This window comes from Neoarius graeffei, chromosome 7 (genome assembly GCF_027579695.1).
Source record: "Neoarius graeffei isolate fNeoGra1 chromosome 7, fNeoGra1.pri, whole genome shotgun sequence".
NCBI lineage: Eukaryota > Metazoa > Chordata > Actinopteri > Siluriformes > Ariidae > Neoarius > Neoarius graeffei.
Window position 1 is genome coordinate 23,437,612 of NC_083575.1, and position 21,443 is coordinate 23,459,054.

The window sequence follows — 21,443 nt, forward strand, 5'->3', positions numbered from 1 at the left end:
TGTACTGATAGAAGATAAAAAGAGCAGACCAATAATCACTGCAGGGAGGTATCAGAATACCGGCAGGAAAAGAGTGTGTAGCTATATGCTTATGGCATCAACTTTTGCCTCTTGGTAAAGAAACACAGCAGTTGTTATGGTGGATCTTTCAAGAGTCAAAAATGCATCAACAAACTGGCGTATGACACAGCTTTCTTCTCAGCTCAAGATATCACCCTCATCCCATTTCTTCTTAAGCCTGTTATTAAATTCTAAAAAGCTACTTCACATTTCCCTTTCCTTGGCATCATGATTGAGAATGCGGTTTCCAGTCAACTTGCCAAAGATTACATTCATCAGAATGGTGAATCACCATGTTGGTACATTATTAGTACTATTGGTACACTTTGTCATCAATAGCAGATGTTAAGTTTGAACAACCCAGTATGATACAATTTCCCCCAAGGGGAGTTCAATTTATCTAGCTCTTACACAAATATCAGTGATCTTTTTTTTTTTAGAATTGCTATTTATAAGGGCAATATTTTATTTGTTATTGTTTTTTTCTCATCTGTGAATAAAAATTATATTACAATAGAATAAATGCAAGGCACTTGGTGAGAGAACAGTATCCTACTCAACTGGATTTTCAAGCCATTCAAACTGGAAATTTTGGGGAAAACCTGGCAAGTTGAGGACATGCCATCCAGTGACCTACCAAAAAACTGTCAGCATCTGATGGACAATCGTTAAAGGAAATTTGCTTAAAGAACTGGGGGGAAAAAATTAGTGAAATGTTTCCTTAGCGTTTGCCACAACTTTCTGACACTAAAGTGGCATTATCCTCTTTTGGCAAAATGTTCTTGGAGAGTTGATAAGAACTGCAATTGAAATTTTCAGCTGGAAGACAAAGCAGAAGAATTTTAGTATGCTGAAATTCATAAAGTTTGGCATGACAGCCAGAGAAGGACAAACCTATGGAATTATGAGTTTGAGGTGGAGGTTTTTTTGGCCACCACTAGGTAAGAAGAATAGCATGTGAGAATCACACTCTGTTTGGAGGTTTCCATCAACCACAGAGGTGACTTTGACATAGTCTCAATGTAAATTCAAACCAGTGATAGCAGAACTGGTCAAATTCAACAGTTGGATATATAGTGAGAAAATACTTGCAATAATTTGTGATGCTGTATCTTTGGGGAAACAGTTTGTCTGGAAAAACACAAATAACCCCTGGCCAAAGACAATTACAGTCTACTTACTGTGTCAGTGCAATGAGACATTTGCACTATTAAATCATATTCCTCAGAACCCTGAACTGAACATGAAGTTATGAAACTGTGTGGGCTCATTTGGACAGCAAAAATAAAGTCCTTCATTAAGTTTGGAGGAATTTTCCATAAGAATAATTCAGAAGCAACATAAATGCCTTTTAAAAACACCAGACATTGTTACAATATTTGTAATAATTACAATACAGTATGGTGTTAGCCAAATTTCTCAGTTGGTCTTGTTTGATCCTGTACCTTTGTGATGGTTCTGCTCTTTATTATTGGAATCTTACAGTATTTTGATGGGGAGGGTTTATGAATCTATTCACATCAGTTATTGTCTCACTACATAACTGCAGTTGCAATTATCCTAGAACATTATGGGCGTGGCCGCAGTCTCTGTGATATCTGTCGGGATAAGCTCTGGGATTCTTGTTGGGGTGTGCTACCAGCAGTCCCATTGATCAAACCACATCCTGAAGTCAGGCAAATTCCAGGAACCCCAGGTAGTCCAGGGTGACCCCTCAGTCCAGGTCGGCCAACATGGCCTCTTTCACCCATTTGGCCAGGGCGCCCATCAACTGCTCTGCCAGGTTGCCCATGCTGACCTGTAAATATGAGAGTTAATATCTTACAGTCTGTTTGTTTTCTTATCACTATATCATGAACAGTATCTGAGTACTCTTCTTAAACCTACTGCTAGATTTAAGGCCAACAGTTTACATACACCTACGCTAAAGATGACCAAGAGCTGGCCTAGTGGTTAGCATGTTGGCCTCTTGACCAGGAGATCTGAGTTCTACTTGTGGTTGGATCATACCAAAGACCATCATAAAAATGGTACCTACTGCCATCTGGCAAGGCATGCTGCAAGACAGATGTAAGTAGGGGGTCAAACTCTTGCAGTTACCAGAGGACTAGCCCCCCACTGTAACCCTAGCTATATAATAGGCAAGAGGCCAAGGACTATAGAAATGGAGATTGGTGCTGCCCAGTGCACCTCAAAAGACTGGTTAGTACTGTGAAGGGAGACTGCCTGGGAAGACCAGATTCTGGTGTGGAACTTTGACTTGAACCTAAATACATTCAAACTCAAATTTTCACAACTGCACACATTTCACGTTGCCATACATTTGCTGTATTTGATCACTTAGGGTATCACCTTTACTGTGGAACCCCTGTATCCACTGATTTGGTAACTGCTGTTTCAGTTATCCCTGAAAATATTAAGCGGAAACATCAGAATCCTGTTCATTTGAGGGAGAGAGAGAGAGAGAGAGAGAGAGAGAGAAAGAGAGAAACACATTCACATAACTTGTTACAGTATTTTGTTATAACTGTTTTATTTTATGATTAGTTATATTATTTGATGTCTTATTGTGTGTAATTTACAAATCAAACTTTACTATAGGTATAGATGTACACTGGTACAGTGGCTAGCACTGTTGCCTTACAGTAAGAAGGTTCTGGGTTCGAACCTCGTGACTGGCTGGGCCCTTTCTGTGGGCAGTTTGTATGTTCTCCCCATGCCTGTGAGGGTTTCCTCTGGGTGCTCTGGTTTCCTTCCACAGTCCAGACAAGTGGATTAGACTACACTAAATTGCCTAGAGGTGTGAATATGAGTATGAATAGTTGTTTGTCTCTGTGTTAGCCCTGTGATAGATTGGCAACCTGCCCAGGGTGTACCCCGCTAATCCCAAAGTTAGCAGGGATTGGCTCCAGCTTTCCTTGCGACCCTGATGGATAAGCAGTATAGCTAATGGATGGATATGAAAAACAAGTTATACAGTGCCTTGCAAAAGTATTCATCCCCTTTGGTGTTTGTCCTGTTTTGTTGCATTACAAGCTGGAATTAAAATGGATTCACCCCCCAAAGTCAATACTTTGTAGAGCCACCTTTTGCAGCAATTACAGCTGCAAGTCTCTTGGGGTATCTCTCTATTAGCTTAGCACATCTAGCCACTGGGATTTTTGCCCATTCCTCAAGGAAAAACTGCTCCAACTCCTTCAAGTTAGATGGGTTGCGTTGGTGTACAGCAATCTTCAAGTTATGCCACAGATTCTCAATTGGATTGAGGTCTGGGCTTTGATTAGGTCATTCCAAAACATTTAAATGTTTCCCTTTAAACCACTCCAGTGTAGCTTGAGCAGTATGTTTAGGGTCATTGTCCCAGTCTGAAACCTCTGGCCGACTCAAACAGGTTTTCCTCCAGAATTGCCCTGTATTTAGTGCCATCCATCTTTCCTTCAGTCCTGACCAGCTTTCCTGTCCCTGCAGATGAAAAACATACTGCCACCACTATGCTTCACTGTAGGAATGGTGTTCTCAGGGTGTTGGGTTTGCGCCACACATGGCATTTCCCATGATGGCCAAAAAGTTCAATTTTTGTCTCATTTGACCAGAGAATCTTCTTCCATGTGTTTAGGGAGTTTGCCACATACCATTGGGTAAACTCCAGACAGGTTTTCTACAGCAATGGCTTTTTTCTGTCCACTCTTCCATAAAGCCCCACTCTGTGGAGTGTATGGCTTAAAGTGTTCCTATGGACAGATACCCCCATCTCTGCTGTGGATATTTGCAGCTCCTTCAGTGTTATCCTCAGTGTCTTTATTGCATCTCTGACTAATGCCCTCCTTGCCTGGTCTGTGAGTTTTGGTGGGTGGCCTTCTCTTGTCAGATTTGTAGTGGTGCCATATTCTTTACATTTTGCTATAATGGATTTAATGGTGCTCCATGGGATATTCAAAGTTTGGGATATTTTTTATAACCCAACCCTGATCTATACTTCTCCACAACTTTGTCTCTGACCTGTTTGGAGGCTCCTTGGTTCTCATATTGCTTGCTTAGTAGTGTTGCAGAGTCAGGGTCCTTCCAGAACAGGTTGATTTATACAATCATCATGTGATAGATCATGTGACACTTTGCACACAGGTGGATCTTAATTAACTAATTATGTGACATATGAAGTGAATTGGTTGGACCAGCTCTTATTTAGGGGTTTCATATGAAAGGGGGTGAATACCTATGGACACTCCAGATTTCTGTTTTTTCATCTTAATTATTGTTTGTGTCACAATAAAACAACAATGTGTACCTTTAAAGTGGTAGGCATTTTGTGTAAATCAAATGGTGCTAACCCTCCAAAAATCCATTTTAATTCCAGCTTGTTATGTAACAAAACAGGACAAACACCAAGGGGGATGAATACTTTTGCAAGACACTGTATATGGTATTCGCTACTATCCATGGTTTCAGCATCCATGGTAGAGCTTCGTCTCCACCACAGATAAGGGAATCTCACTGTATTTCCAAAAGAGGTCATTTCAAAATACTAGCCAAGAGGTTTATTTTGACTTTTATTTACTATGTAAGATTTTCACTGGGTCAGAAGTTTACATACCCTTTGTTCGTATTTGGTGGCATTTCCTTTTAATTGCTTTTAGGCCACAAATTTCTTTATGATTCAGATCAGGGCTTTGTTGTGAGGGCTTTGTTGTTGCTTTGGGGTTCAGTTGAACCTTTTGGACCAAAGTTTGCTCATCCCTGGGAGTTCGTGTCTCCTTCCTGAACAATGCAGTGTCTATGTGGTCCCAAAAATTTTAGATGCCCATGGTGCCTTTTATTGTTTGGAAATTGCTATTAAAGATGAACTGGACTTGTGAAGGTCCACAGTTTGTTTGTTTTTGTTTTTTTTCTTCTGAGTTGCTTTGATTTTTCCCATGATATCAAGGACACAAAAGCACTGCCTATAAAAACAGGCCCTTAAATACAGCTACATGTGCACTCCCAATTAACTCAAAATTTTGATATTGGTCAAGCAAAAGCTTCTAAATGATATTACATCAATTTCTGGAACCTTAAAGACTCTTTAAAGAGAATGTCAATATGGCATATGTACTTTTTTTTTTGACCCATTGGAATTCTGATACAGAGAAATAAAGCTGAAATAAATCTGTCTCTAATTGATTACCTCTGTTGTGAACAAATTGGGACTTGCCAAAAGAAATGTATGGTAACAGGAAATGGGTGGAGTCATGAAAAACTGAGATTGAGTATCTTTAGTTGTAACAGTTGTATGTAAACCTTTGGCCTCAACTTTTAAGATGAGAAAAATAAGAGTGAAGCTGAATGCATTAACTGAAATTACCCTTTTGTCCCTGGTCTCCAGTGAAACCAGTTAAACCATAACCTTTTGGACCCTTGTCTCCTTTCTCTCCTTGATCACCTGCATGAAAAAAACACTATTAAAACCACACTAGAAACTGGATGTATTGGTATACTACTGCCACTCTCTATGCTGATTAATAACCATGTGTGGTTCAACAGTCATTGCAGAATAAATGCATAAACCCTGTATATGTACTGTATTTTCATTCGTCTTACAACAATCCAAATAACAATATTTAATATTATCCATTATGATAATATTTGATCATGTTTTCAGTTTATCCTAAAGCCTTTTCTAATGCCAAGCAATAAACCTCTCTCATGTCTCAGTTATAAAAGTACAACCAGGACTTCAGACCTGGTATATACAGTGGTTCTTAAAAGTTTGTGATCCCTTTAGAATTTTTAATATTTTTGCATCAATATAACCTAAAACATCATCAGATTTTCACACAAGTTCTAAAAGTAGATAAAAGATTAAAAAATATTATACTTGGTCATTTATTTATTAGGCGACACAGTGGTGTAGTGGTTAGCACTGTCGCCTCACAGCAAGAAGGTCCTGGGTTTGAACCCAGTGGCCAACAAGGGCCTTTCTGTGTGGAGTTTGCATGTTATCTGCGTGGGTTTCCTCCGGGTGCTCTGGTTTCCCCCACAGTCCAAAGACATGCAGGTTTGGCTAATTGGTGGCTCTAAATAGACCGTAGGTGTGAGTGTGAACGGTTTGTCTCTGTGTCAGCTGTGCAATGATGTGGCAACTTGTCCAGGGTGCATTCTACCCTGCCTCTTGCTGGGTCAGCTGGGATAGGCTCCAGCTTGCCTGCAACCCTGCACAGGATAAGTGGTTTTGGAATTATTTATTTATTTATTTATTTATTTATTCATTCATTAAGGAAAATGATCATTGAGTGGCAAAAATATGTGAACATTTGCTTTCAGTATCTGTTGGAACCTCCTTACAGCAAGAACTGCAACTAAACATTTCCAGTAACTATGGATCAGTGCTGCATCTCGGCTTAGAAGAATTTTAGCCATTCCTCTGTACAGAATAGCTTCAGCTCTGGGATGTTGGTGGGTTTCCTCATTTGAACTGCTCGCACAACATTCCGATTGGATTAAGGTCAGGACTGTGACTTGGCCATTCCAAAACATAAATTTTATTCTTCTGTAACTATTCTTAGATAGAATGACTTGTGTGCTTAGGCTTGTTGTCTTGCTGCATGATCCATTTTCTCTTGAAACTCCATTAACAGACAGATGTCTTGTTATTCTCCTTTTGAATAATTTTCCTTTTCCTTTGCAATTATTCAGAATTCATTGTTACATCAACGATGGCATGCTGTCCTGGCCCAGATGCAACAAAACAGGCCCAGACCATGATACTACCACCACCATGTTTCACAGATGAGATAAGGTTCTTATGCAGAAATGCAGTGTTTTACTTTCTCCGAATATAATGCTTCTCATTTAAACCAAAATGTCCTAAATTAGTCTCATGATCCATCTACAAAATGTTTCCAATAGCCTTCTGGTGCGTCCATGTGATCTTTAGTAAACTAGAGACAGGCAGCAATGCTGTTTTTGGAGGGCAGTAGCTTTCCCCTTGTAACCCTGCTATGCACACTGTTGTTGTTCAGTGTTTGCCTGATGGTGGACTCATGAACATTAGCCAATGATGAGGGGCCTTTAGTTGATTAGAAGTTACCCTGAGTTCCTTTGGGACCTCGTGGACTAATATACACTTTGCTCTTGGAGTGATCTTCAATTTCCTCCATCTGTCTGTCTGTGGATTGGCGGAGTCCAAACTCTATAGAGATTGTTTTGTAACCTTTTCCAGCCTGGTGAGCATGAACAACTCCTCAGAAATCTCCTTTGTTCGTGCCATGACACACTTCCACAAACATGTGTTGTGAAGATCAGACTTTGATAGATCCCTGTTCTTTAAATAAAACAGGGTGCCCACTCACACCTGATTGTCATCCCATTGATTGAAAACACCTGACTCGAATTTCACCTTCAAATTAACTGCTAATCCTAGAGGTTCACATACTTTTGCCACTGGTTGATATAATATTTTGGATTATTTTCATCAATAAATAAATGACCAAGTAAAATACTTTTGTCTCATTTGTTTTAATTGGGTTCTCTTTCATCTACTTTTAGGACTTGTGTGAAAATCTCATGTTTTACGTAATATTTATGCAGAAATATAGGAAATTCACAACCTTTCAAGTGCCACTGTTGATAAAACCAACTCCAAGGACTAAACACATTTAAATGAACCATATACCTTTGCAGTATTACATCTATACATATTATCACCATTTGCATCCCATCTTCTTTCAAACCAAAATAAGGTAGGATATACTGTATGGTAATCCTTCTTCAATCTTTGTCAAGCATCCTTTGAATGTGTCAGCGTGATCATCAGTCTTTTTGATGTTTTTTGGAATGGAAGCCCAACAGCTGGCTAAGTATAGTACGTTTACTCTGCTGACAGATGTTGGCTATCTGTACTTGGTGAATAAGAAGAAGTATGGCTTACAGCTTCTTTCTGAATCACCTACTTTTTGTACATCCTGTTGTTGCTAGCTGGATTTTACAATGATATTTTACATTGATCATCTTCCACTAAATGCATATGAAAATCATGATTACGAATGAGGATTACCTCGCACCCCTTGTCTCCCTGGATCACCAGGCTCTCCATAGAATCCTTGCTGCCCTACTTCTCCATCAACACCATCAGTGCCAGGATCACCCTAATGACAGATCAGCAAAAGGAAGATAATTTATTAGTTAGGTTCAGTTATAACCATGACATAAATTCAAGCAAATGTTTGAGGTTTACAGCTCAGAGGATGTTTTAATCAATTTCTGCTGACTGTATGGTAAATTCACTGCATAACATTGGAACCTAAAGTCCTTAAGTCTTTCCTTTAAAGCATCTGAAGTCATAAAAATTATGAACTGAAAAAAAAGCACCATAATTCTTCTGCAGAGGGTTTTTATAACTCATACACAGTCAGTTTTATATCTTTTTACTTTTTACATGCATTGGAGGCTTGGTGAACTTTTATCGGCCTTTGAGCTTCCCAAGTGAAAATGTTTGATAATTCAGAAAAAAAGGAAATATGGAAAAGACTTTCCACTCCAAGGGAAGATGGGGGATTCTCTCTGACTGTTCAACACAGCAAGTGCTTCTGTCTCTAACCTCTAACATGTCTTTATAGAGACATGGAAATTCTGACTGTCTGATTCCAACCAGTAGTATCAAGCACTGCATCATGTTCTCTTGCGGCTTAAATGCTGTTTTGAACTTGGCCCAGGATATACTGAGAAATTGATGTATGGTGCACATTCTGTCTTTGTTTACCATGGCAAAAAATTGTTCTTGATGTCTAATGAGGCTGAAAAGCATGCATTTTCGCTTTGTGATGTCTGAAGCAAACCACATATAAAGGTTGTTTTTTGCAGACATTAGCAATACTGGATTTACAAAGAGTTCTCTTTTACTCTTTTTTTAGTTTAATGCTATGCAGAATTGGGAGACTCACAGGTGGTCCAGATGGTCCCTTTTGTCCTGAGGGACCTGGGACACCCATAGGCACATCACCATACAATGGGCACACAGCAGCACAGGTCCGTTTCACAGAGTTGGCAAACGTGGACATCTGTTCCAGCACCACGCGCTTGCAGACCTCGATAACATGTTGGGCTGAGAGTGTTGGGCCCTGGGAGAGAAATTATTACCACATGCATTACTGGCTTAAACCCAGCTCCAAAACAACTCAGCCAGCTAAGGGCAGTTTTACCCTATGTTATACCAAAAACTGGAAAGGAAACCGCCAACATTGTAATGAGGGAGAAACAAATACAGCCAACAACATTTTGCCAGGATCATTAAAGATTTATGGTCCATATTAAATAAAAACCTTGCCCCAAGCTGCAGAAACCACACTAATGAGAAAGTGTTTACTAGCTCTCTTGACACACAATGGTTGCCACACATTTTATGCATGCAAAGCCAAGTGGCACAGTGACCGTATGTTTGAAGATGCAGTCCCTTGGAACTGAGAATGTAAACTCTAGTGTCAGACCATTGACGTGATGTATGTACGGTGGATATAAAATGTGTACACACCCCGTTTAAATGATAAGTTTTTCTGATGTAAAAAAAAATGAGACCACGGGAAATAATTTCAAAACTTTTCCCACCTTTAATGTGACCTATAGCCTGTACAATTCAATTGAAAAACAAGCAAATCTGTTAGGGGGGAAAACATCTCATTATCTCTAGCCACTTTATCCTTCTACAGGGTCGCAGGCGAGCTGGAGCCTATCCCAGCTGACTACGGGCGAAAGGCAGGGTACACCCTGGACAAGTCACCAGGTCATCACAGGGCTGACACATAGACACAGACAACCATTCACACTCACACCTACGGTCAATTTGGAGTCACCAGTTAACCTAACCTGCATGTCTTTGGACTGTGGGGGAAACCGGCGCACCCGGAGGAAACCCACAGGGAGAACATGCAAACTCCACACAGAAAGGCCCTCGCCGGCCACGGGGCTCGAACCCGGACCTTCTTGCTGTGAGGCGACAGCGCTAACCACTACACTACCGTGCCGCCCGGGGGAAAACATAAAAAATAAAAAAACGTACAATAAGCTGGTTGCACAAGTGTTCACACCCTTAAACTAATACTTTGTTGAAGCACCTTTTGATTTAATTACAGCATTCAGTCTTTTGGGGTAGAAGTCTATCAGCCTGCCACATCTAGACTGGGCAATATTTGCCCACTCTTCCTTGCAAAAGCGCTCCAAATCTGTCAGATTGTGAGGGCATCTCTTGTGCACAGCCCTCTTCAGGTCACCCCACAGATTTTCAATTGGATTTAGGTCTGGGCTCTGGCTGGGCCATTCCAAAACTTTTTGGGGTCATTGTCATGCTGAAAGATGAAATTCCTCTTCATCTTCAGCTTTCTAGCAGACACCTGAAGGTTTTGGGCCAAAATTGACCGGTATTTAGAATTGCTCATAATTCCCTCCACCTTGACTAAAGCCCCTGTTCCAGCTGAAGAAAAACGACCCCAAAACATGATGCTGCCACCACCATGCTTCACCGTGGGTGTGGTGTTCTTTTAGTGATGTGCAGTGTTGTCTTTGCACCAAACATACCTTTTGGAATTGTGGCCAAAAAGTTCAACCTTGGTTTCATCAGACCATAACACATTTTCCCACATGCTTTTAGGAGAATTTATTTATTTATTTATTTATTTATTTATTTAGCAAAATTTAGCCAGGCCTGGATGTTTTTCTTTGACCCTACCTCATAGTCCAGACATATGGAGAATACGGGAGATTGTTGTCATATGAAGTACACAACCAGTACTTGCCAAAAATTCCTGCAGCTCCTTCAGTGTTACTGTAGGCCTCTTGGCAGCCTCCCTGACCAGTTTTCGTCTTGTCTTTTCATCAATTTTGGAGGGACGTCCAGTTCTCAATAATGTCATTGTTGTCCCATATTTTCTCCACTTCTTGATGACTGTCTTCACTGTGCTCCATGGTATATATAATGCTGTGGAAATGTTTTTGTACCCTTCTCCTGACTGATACCTTTCAACAATGAGATCCCTTTGATGCTTTGTAAGCTCTCTGTGAACCCTGGCTTTTGCTGGAGGATGCAACTGAGTAAATCTCTGAACTTTATTTGGGGTTAATCAGAGTCATTTTGATTGATGGCAGGTGTGAACCCAAAAAGACTGAATGCTGTAATTAAATCAAAAGGTGCTTCAACAAAGTATTAGTTTAAGGGTGTGCACACTTATGCAACCAGCTTACTGTATGTTTTTTTAAAAAATGTTTTCCCCCCGAACAGATTTGTTTGTTTTTCAATTGAATTGTACAGGTTATAGGTCACATTAAAGGAGGGAAAAGTTTTGAAATTATTTATCATGGTCTCATTTTTTTACATCAGAAAAACCGATCATTTTAACGGGGTGTGTACACTTTTTATATCCACTGTATTACTGTACAAAATCTCTTCATGTATCTCCTTCATTTATTTTAATCTGTCAATCAGAGTAAACAAATCCTCTGAAACCCTCTCAGTCCATGACCATGAAAAAAAAAATTAATGAAACTATCTCTTGTAATTGGGCGGCACAGTGGTGTAGTGGTTAGCACTGTTGCCTCACAGCAAGAAGGTCCGGGTTCGAGCCCCGTGGCCGGCAAGGGCCGTTCTGTGTGGAGTTTGCATGTTCTCCCCGTGTCCGCGTGGGTTTCCTCCAGGTGCTCCGGTTTCCTCCACAGGTTAGACATGCAGGTTAGGTTAACTGGTGACTCTAAATTGACCGTAGGTGTGAATGTGAGTGTGAATGGTTGTCTGTGTCTATGTGTCAGCCCTGTGATGACCTGGCGACTTGTCCAGGGTGTACCCTGCCTTTCGCCTGTAGTCAGCTGGGATAGGCTCCAGCTTGCCTGCGACCCTGTAGAACAGGATAAAGCGGCTAGAGATAATGAGATGAGATGAGATCTCTTGTAATTAAGGCCACATGTACTGTATATGAATAGTTGTGAACGTTGTGACATTTTTCACTACGTTTTGGCTTTCTTTCCACATAAAAATGGCATTTTGGATCGCAGAAAATCAAGCTTTTCAAAAACACCCTCCAAGATGGTGAAATTTTAAAATCTCTGTTTTCATATGAACCAGAAAAATGTATGTTTTTGACAAACTTGACATCACCTGCTGTGAATCTGTGCATGTTCACTGTAGTTTTGCGTTTGTTATTGATTTTCATTGTGTGACTTTGTTTATCATTGCTGCTCGATTAACTTGTTACTTTGAGAACTGTGCTGTCACATTTGCTAACGTGTTTGCAATTTGATTTTGATTTATTATTACACCAGCATGATGAAGTGTCAGAACATGATACATGCTCTACTGCTCTTGAATCCACTACTCCGGCTTCACAAACCACACTGTAAAAGGATATTTTGGATCACACCAAAGTGCAGCATTAAGCAGTGGTTCCATCTTGTCATCAGTCCACATCCTTGTGTTTGTCATTTTTTGTTTTCAAACTTTTTGTAATCTATGACTCTGACCAGGATAAAGCAGGAACTAAAGCTAAATGAATGAATTAACTTTTCATGCTCATGTTTCTTCTGCATTTCACCTTCTCTTCCACTTAATACACAGCCCTCAGTGTTGTTCTTAAGGCATTTCACCAAACAGTTTATGACATACTGTACTGTTGCCACTTCATTGGCTGCCATGTTCTTGTGAGGTTTTTCAAAATGTTTTTGTGGTTTTTATATTGAGATATTTTCATAAATGCTTATCGTATGGACAGGATTTAATTTTTTTTTTTTTAAATAGAGGTGTGAAACAGAGGCATGTTATCAGAAATATCTGTATATGTGTGAAGAAGAGTCACTGTCTAGATTGTGTGTGATGTGAATTATTTCATTTTTCACGTCGTAAATGTTGTCAGCATAAATGTATCAGCTTTTTATTTTTTTTAAACAAAACACAAAAGTTCAGTCATTGCAATAACCTCAGAAAATGCATAAAACTAGAAAACCAGCCTTCTGACCTTATAGCCTGGATTAAAGGGTGAATAAACACTTAAGTAGTTTATTAATAGTAAAAAACAGAGTTTTTAAGATATGGTATAAATTTGCACAGCCAATACTCACTGGTGGTCCTGGAGGTCCCTGAAAGCCCTCTGGCCCTTCATCTCCTTGGACGCCTTTGGTCCCCACATTGCCTTTATGGCCAGGCTCTCCAGCTGGGCCTCGTTTCCCCTGGCCTCCCTGTGGCCCTGGCTCACCTCTATCCCCCACCTTCAACAGATACAAATAACAGTTACAGTGCCTTGCAAAAGTATTCATCCCCCTTGGTGTTTTTCCTGTTTTGTTGCATTACAAGCTGGAATTAAAATGGATTTTGGGAGAGTTAGCACCATTTGTTTTACACGACATGCCTACAGCTTTAAACATGCAAACTGTTTTTTTTTAATTGTGACACAAACAATAAGATGAAAAAAACAGAAATCTGGAGTGTGCATAGGTATTCATCCCCTTTCGTATGAAACCCCTAAATAAGATCTGGTCCAACCAATTCACTTCATAAGTCACATACTTAGTTGATTAAGATCCACTTGTGTGCAATCAAAGTGTCACATGGTGTCTGTATAAATCAACCTGTTCTGGAAGGACCCTGACTCTGCTACACTACTAAGCAAGCAACATGAGAGCCAAGGAGCCTCCAAACAGGTCAGAGACAAAGTTGTGGAGAAGTATAGATCAGGGTTGGGTTATAAAAAAATATTCCAAACTTTGAATATCCCATGGAGCACCATTAAATCCATTATAGCAAAATGGAAAGAATATGGCACCACTACAAACCTGACAAGAGAAGGCCGCCCACCAAAACTCACAGACCGGGCAAGGAGGGCATTAATCAGAGATGCAACAAAGACACCAAAGATAACACTGAAGGAGCTGCAAAGATCCACAGCGGAGATGGGAGTATCTGTCCATAGGAACACTTTAAGCCGTACACTCCACAGACTGGGGCTTTATGGAAGAGTGGACAGAAAAAAGCCATTGCTTAAAGAAAAAATAAGAAAACACGTTTGGAGTTTGCCCAACAGCATGTGGCAGACTCCCCGAACACATGGAAGAAGATTCTCTGGTCAAATGAAACTAAAATTGAACCTTTTTGGCCATCGTGGGAAATGCCATGTGTGGCACAAACCCAACACTTCCCAACACCCTGAGAACACCATTCTTACAGTGAAGCATGGTGGTGGCATCATGCTATGGGGATATTTTTCATCTGCTGGGACAGGAAAGCTGGTCAGGACTGAAGGAAAGATGGATGACACTAAATACAGGGCAATTCTGGAGGAAAACCTGTTTGAGTCGGCCAGAGGTTTGAGACTGGGATGAAGGTTCACATTCCAGCAGGGCACTAAACATACTGCTAAAGCTACACTGGAGTGGTTTAAAGGGAAACATTTAAATGTCTTGGAATGGCCTAATCAAAGCCCAGACATCAAGCCAATTGAGAATCTGTAGCATAACTTGAAGACTGCTGTACACCAACGCAACCCGTCTAACGTGAAGGAGTTGGAGCAGTTTTGCCTTGAGGAATGGGCCAAAATCCCAGTGGCTAGATGTGCTAATAGAGACATACCCCAAGAGACTTGCAGCTGTAATTGCTGCAAAAGGTGGCTCTACAAAGTATTGACTTTGGGGGATGAATACCTATGCACACTCCAGATTTCTGTTTTTTCATCTTAATTATTGTTTGTGTCACAATAAAACAACAATTTTCACCTTTATAGTGGTAGGCATGTTGTGTAAATCAAATGGTGCTAACCCTCCAAAAATCCATTTTAATTCCAGCTTGTAATGTGACAAAACAGGACAAACACCAAGGGGGATGAATACTTTTGCAAGACACTGTATTTTAAGTGGTACAACAGTTTACACTCAAACTGATTTGAGCAGACATGCAGCGTTCCAAGAGTGCTGATATTTACTTGATAGTGATTTCTTATTTCAAACTGTTCTGTAAAAATGAGAACTTTCTTGTTTAGAAATGTTCAGTATAACAGAACTCTTGCTCATGAAATATTGCTTAAGTACAGTATCTGCAGATATTAAGTTACCGCTGAAAATCCCATTTGCGTTTGCAATCAATATCAGGATTAGAACTTCAGGTTGATGTACGTATTAAGCAACACTGCTGTTGTTTATAAATGTGCATCTTAAGATTAATCAGCAAGGTCCAGTTACAGTTCTGCTGGAAAGGTATGAAATCTTGATTAGTCTGTGCCGTCACAGTGCTATGCTTCTAAAATACTTCGAGTAGAAACAATAAACTACCAGCTACTAAAGACTGATAAATTTATGGTGAACCTTACCATGCCTTTTGGTCCTTTTTGTCCTTTCTCACCCTGCATAAGCAAGAAATTTTTAACATGATTAACTGCACACATCTAAAAATAAGTACATTTGTGCACAGAAAATGTAAAAAAAAAAAAAATGAAGGTTTATTACCTTTTGCCCTTTTCCACCTTGAAATCCCAGAATGCCAGTACTTCCCTGGGAAACACATGTAATAACAGGAAAATAAGACTAGTATTGGTCACATCACCACTGAAACCAGAGCATAACAGTGGCACTTGAGAAACATAGAATTTTTATTTATTTATTTATTTATTTTATACATTACTGCCAACAGTGACAAATTTTAGTTTTTTCTGGATACGTACCTGTATGTATCTCCATTATTTGTTTTTGCATTCTAGCTTCCCAACCATTTAATCTTCAAACTGCTTGCCAATTCTTACAAGAGTCAGAAAATTTGTGGTGCAAGAGACAGAACATGTCAAAATACTTGGGATTGAAATTCCCACAGTAGTGGGGGATTTCTTATTAATGTTCATCTCTGTGTTTGTTTGTTTGTTTGTCCATGTTTTAGGTGTTTACTGCCAGGATTCCTGCTCATGCATGTTGAATAAACTCTGTATTAATCAATTCATCAGTGAGCAAAAAAGGTTTGTTCTGGCTTGGCCCACTGGATGGTTCACCAAAAAACAGCTGTAAGTTGTTATAATGGTGTTATTGAAGCTTTGAGCCATTAAAAGTTATGCGCATCGTGCAGAGGAACAGATGAAATGCACCATCAGTCACTAATATGAAAAACTCACAATTAACCATTTTCCCTTCTGCATATCGGTTTGTTTTACTATAGGAAAGTTCACCCTTTCATAGTATATTTAAAAAAAAACAACACATGGAATTCAGTACACGAGTAGTTTTTGAGCTTTGCTGTCATCCTTTCAAGGACTTGGGTTAGAGTGTTTACAGTGGTGCTTGAAAGTTTGTGAACTCTTTAGAATTTTCAATATTTCCGCATAAATATGACTTAAAACATCATCAGATTTTCACACAAGTCCTAAAAGTAGATAAAGAGAACCCAGTTAAACAAATGAGACAAAAATATTATACTTGGTCATTTATTTATTGAGGAAAATGATCCAATATTACATATCTGTGAGTGGCAAAAGTATGTGAACCTCTAGCATTAGCAGTTAATTTGAAGGTGAAATTAGAGTCAGGTGTTTTCAATCAATGGGATGACAATCAGGTGTGAGTGGGCACCCTGTTTTATTTAAAGAACAGGGATCTATCAAAGTCTGATCTTCACAACACATGTTTGTGGAAGTGTATCATGGCACGAACAAAGGAGATTTCTGAGGACCTCAGAAAAAGCGTTATTGATGCTCATCAGGCTGGAAAAGTTTACAAAATCATCACCAATCCACAGTCAGACAGATTGTGTACAAATGGAGGAAATTCAAGACCATTGTTACCCTCCCCAGGAGTGATCGACCAACAAAGATCACTCCAAGAGCAAGGCGTGTAATAGTCGGTGAGGTCACGAAGGACCCCAGGGTAACTTCTAAGCAACTGAAGGCCTCGCTCGCATTGGCTAATGTTCATGAGTCCACCATCAGGAGAACACTGAACAACAAAGGTGTGCATAGCAGGGTTCCAAGGAGAAAGCCACTGCTCTCCAAAAAGAACATTGCTGCTCATCTGCAGTTTGCTAAAGATCATGTGGACAAGCCAGAAGGGTATTGGAAAAATGTTTTGTGGACGGATGAGACCAAAATAGAACTTTTTGGTTTAAATGAGAAGTGTTGGAGAAAGGAAAACACTGCATTCCAGCATAAGAATCTCATCCCATCTGTGAAACATGGTGGTGGTAGTATCATGGCTTGGGCCTGTTTTGCTGCATCTGGGCCAGGACAGCTTGCCATCATTGATGGAACAATGAATTCTGAATTATACCAGTGAATTCTAAAGGAAAATGTCAGGACATCTGTTCATGAACTGAATCTCAAAAGGTGGGTCATGCAGCAAGACAACAACCCTAAGCACACAAGTCGTTCTACCAAAGAATGGTTAAAGAAGAATAAAGTTAATGTTTTGGAATGGCCAAGTCAAAGTCCTGACCTTAATCCAATAGAAATGTTGTGGAAGGACCTGAAGCAAGCACTTCATGTGAAGAAACCCACCAACATCCCAGAGTTGAAGCTGTTCTGTACAGAGGAATGGGCTAACATTCCTCCAAGCCGGTGTGCAGGACTGATCAACAGTTACCGGAAACGTTTAGTTGCAGTTATTGCTGCACAAGGGGGTCACACCAGATACTGAAAGCAAAGGTTCACATACTTTTGCCACTCACAGATATGTAATATTGGATCATTTTCCTCAATAAATAAATGACCAAGTATAATATTTTTTTTTCTCATTTGTTTAACTGGGTTCTCTTTATCTACTTTTAGGACTTGTGTGAAAATCTGATGATGTTTTAGGTCATATTTATGCAGAAATATAGAAAATTCTAAAGGGTTCACAAACTTTCAAGCACCACTGTATGTGCTGCTTTTGCTTTCCATGTTCACAGCATGGCATGCATATAATTACTTTCATGATTCATTAGCTTTACTGTTGATGTCCCCTACAAACTTCATCAAAATGATCCAGTTAAATGATACGATTACAATGATTCATGATAACACAACAAGACATGGTAATGTAAGACACGTCAGTATTTGTGCAGGGAAATTGTGCGTGTTTTGATATGGATGAAGCATCTGCTTGAGCCAATTTTTTCATGTAATGTAACACAAGAGCAATAAAGAACTTAAAAATGAATAATAAACAAGATGGGGATCTATGAATAATCTATGAATGAGAAAATGGCACGTACAGAAATATAACCCCAATTTCAAAAAAGTTGGGACACTGTGTAAATCATAAATAAAAACAGAATATGAAGATTTGCAAATCATGGAAACCCTCTATTTCATTGAAAATAGTACAAAGACAACATGTCAAATGTTGAAACTGAGAAATTGTATCGTTTTTTGAAAAATATATGCTCATTTTGAATTTGACATCAGCAGCACATTTCAGAAAAGTTGGAACAGAGCAACAAAAGACTGAAAAAGTTGTGTAATGCTAAAAAAAAACTAATTTGGTTAATTGGCAACAGGTCAGTAACAGGAGTGGGTATAAAAAGAGCATCCCAGAGAGCTGGAGTATCTCAGAAGTAAAGATGGGGAGGGTTTCACAGCTCTATAAAAGACTGCATGGGCAAACAGTGCAACAATTTAAGAATAACGTTCCTCAATGTAAAATTGCAAAGAATTTGTGGATCACATCATCCATGGTCCATAATATCATTTAAAGATTCAGAGAATCTGGAGAAATCTCTGTATGCAAGAGACAAGGCTGAAAACTGACATTGGATGCCTGTGATCTTCAGGCCCTCAGGCGACACTGCATTAAAAGCAGACACGTGTCTGTAGTGGAAAACACCGTATGGGCTCAGGAACACTTCAGAAAACCATCGTCTGTGAAAACAGTTCATTACTGCATCCACAAATGCAAGTTAAAACCAGATATAAACAATATCCAGAAACACCACCACCTTCTCTGGGCCCAACCTCTTTTACAATGGTCTGAGGCAAAGTGGAAAATTGTCCCAAGGTCTGATGAATCAAAAGTAGAAATTCTTTTTAGAAATCATGGACACCACGTCCTCCAGGCTAAAGAGGAGAGGGACCATCCGGCTTGTTAATCAGTGCACTATTCAAAAGCCAGCATCTGTGATGGTATGAGGGTGCATTAGTGTACATGACATGGGTAGCCTGTACATCTGGGAAGGCATCATTAATGGTGAATGATATATACACGTTTCAGAGCAATATGCTGCCATCCAGACAAAATCTTTTTCAGGGAAGGCCTTCTTTCTTTCAGCAAGACAATGACAAACCGTTTTCTGCACATATTAAAACTGCATGGCTCCGTAGTAAGAGAGTCCGGGTGCTAAACTGGCCTGCCTGCAGTCCAGACCTGACTCCCATTTAAAACATTTGCCGCATTATGAAGCGCAAAATACAACAAAGGAGACCTCGAACTGTTGAGCAACTGAATTTGTATATCAGGCAAGAATGGGACAACATTTCTCTTTCAAGAGTACAGCAATTGGTCTCCTCAGTTCCCAAATGTTTACAGAATGTTTTTAAAATTAGTTTGATGCAACACAGTAGTAAACATGCCCCTGTCCCAACTTTTCCGAAACTTGTTGCTGACATCAAATTCAAAATAAGCATATATTTTTCCAAAAAAAAATCTCAGTTTCAACATTTGATATGTTGTCTTTGTATTATTTTCAATGAAATATAGGGTTTCCATGATTTGCAAATTATCACATTGTTTTTATTTGCAGTTTACACAGCGTCCCAACTTTTTTGGAACTGGGGTTGTAAATATCTAATATGAGTCTTCTATATATCACATTAATCATGACAAATTATCTCATCTCATCTCATTATCTCTAGCCGCTTTATCCTGTTCTACAGGGTCGCAGGCAAGCTGGAGCCTATCCCAGCTGACTACGGGTGAAAGGCGGGGTACACCCTGGACAAGTCGCCAGGTCATCACAGGGCTGACACATAGACACAGACAACCATTCACACTCACATTCACACCTACGGTCAATTTAGAGTCACCAGTTAACCTAACCTGCATGTCTTTGGACTGTGGGGGAAACCGGAGCACCCGGAGGAAACCCACGCGGACACGGGGAGAACATGCAAACTCCACACAGAAAGGCCCTCACCGGCCACGGGGCTCGAACCCGGACCTTCTTGCTGTGAGGCGACAGCGCTAACCACTACACCACCGTGCCGCCCCATGACAAATTATGTTTTATTTAATAATATGGTTTCACCCTCACCATCATTGAAGCAGATATCGCACAAGAAAAATGTCCAAGGCCAGAATCACACGTAACTGAGACATGTCTATATTTTAGGCCAAGTCCACCCCATGTGCACAACTCTTGTGTAACTTCTGAATAGCACTTATGTCTATGCCTCAGGTCTGAAAAATGATTTTGCAAATTCGGGATTAAATTCTCACTGGGAGATTAACTCAGCTCTGAGCATGGCTGTAGAAGAAGACAATGAACAAAATCCATGGGGATTTCCACTGAATTAATTTTGAATTAAATATAGAAAACTTCATAAGTTTACACTGGAGGAGAGAACAGACACTGGAGCGAGAACAGAGGACTCAGTCTTTTTAGTCACGGATAGTTTCTTTTGTGGCTCCTCTCATTGCCAGCTGGCTGTGCATGGCTATATGGTGCATGGTGCAGGGCAGACATGACACCACTGTTTAAACATGTGGGGATTCCACGCCGTCAGAGAACCACAGCCATGTTCATGTGCATATGCTGTGTTTCCTGAACTTTTGGAGAAAGTTGTTACCACATAGCTTCATTCCTTTCTAAATAGTAATATCAAGTAGGATGTACTTCAGTCTGGTCTGAATACAGAATCAGCACCGGCTAAAGCGGTCAGTGACCTTCTGCTTGCCTCAGTTGGATTTGAATGCAGCATGTTACATTAATGACCACAATATTTTATTGGCCACGCTTAAATAAACAGCCGGTTTAGACAGATAAGTTCTTGCCTGGCTTAGATCTTATTTGACAGACCAGTAGCAGTTTGATTACATAAATGGAGATACTTTAAAGTCCCATTTTAACCACTGCATTATAATCCTTTATATTATATGGACACGAGTGTTTTACTAGGAAATATACCACTCGGGTTTTTTATACGAGCTATATTCCGGGACATGGAGATCCAAAACCATGACATAAATCTCTATATGTCACTCATGAAGAAATGAATAAATTTGATAAATTTGAGAACTTTTTGTTTGTAAATGTGTCTATATAATAAAAAGAAAACCACGTGCTGGCTTGAAGATATAAAGTTAATCTTCTCTTGTTGAAAAACTTGCATTTTTCATTTGAAATACATCGCAGATCTGAGTGAGATATTTAAATAATATTGGCTGGCATTGAGTGCTATATCAGAAATATTCCATTCAGCCATTATTATTATTAT

At 39.7% G+C, this 21,443-nt stretch overlaps 1 protein-coding gene across 1 annotated transcript in view; it reads right to left on the bottom strand.

The window, feature by feature from the left end:
* Positions 1 to 1,405: 1,405 nt before the first annotated feature.
* Positions 1,406 to 21,443, bottom strand: part of zmp:0000000760 (collagen alpha-1(IX) chain) — a 47,471-nt gene continuing 27,433 nt past the window's right edge. The window contains exons 20-26 of the mRNA XM_060924924.1: positions 15,502 to 15,546; positions 15,366 to 15,398; positions 13,129 to 13,275; positions 8,976 to 9,152; positions 8,090 to 8,180; positions 5,399 to 5,476; positions 1,406 to 1,858 (exon numbers count right to left, since the gene is read on the bottom strand). Coding sequence (XP_060780907.1) covers positions 1,629 to 1,858; positions 5,399 to 5,476; positions 8,090 to 8,180; positions 8,976 to 9,152; positions 13,129 to 13,275; positions 15,366 to 15,398; positions 15,502 to 15,546 — 801 coding nt within the window. The 3' untranslated portion in view covers positions 1,406 to 1,628. The remainder of the gene's footprint in view (positions 1,859 to 5,398; positions 5,477 to 8,089; positions 8,181 to 8,975; positions 9,153 to 13,128; positions 13,276 to 15,365; positions 15,399 to 15,501; positions 15,547 to 21,443) is intronic.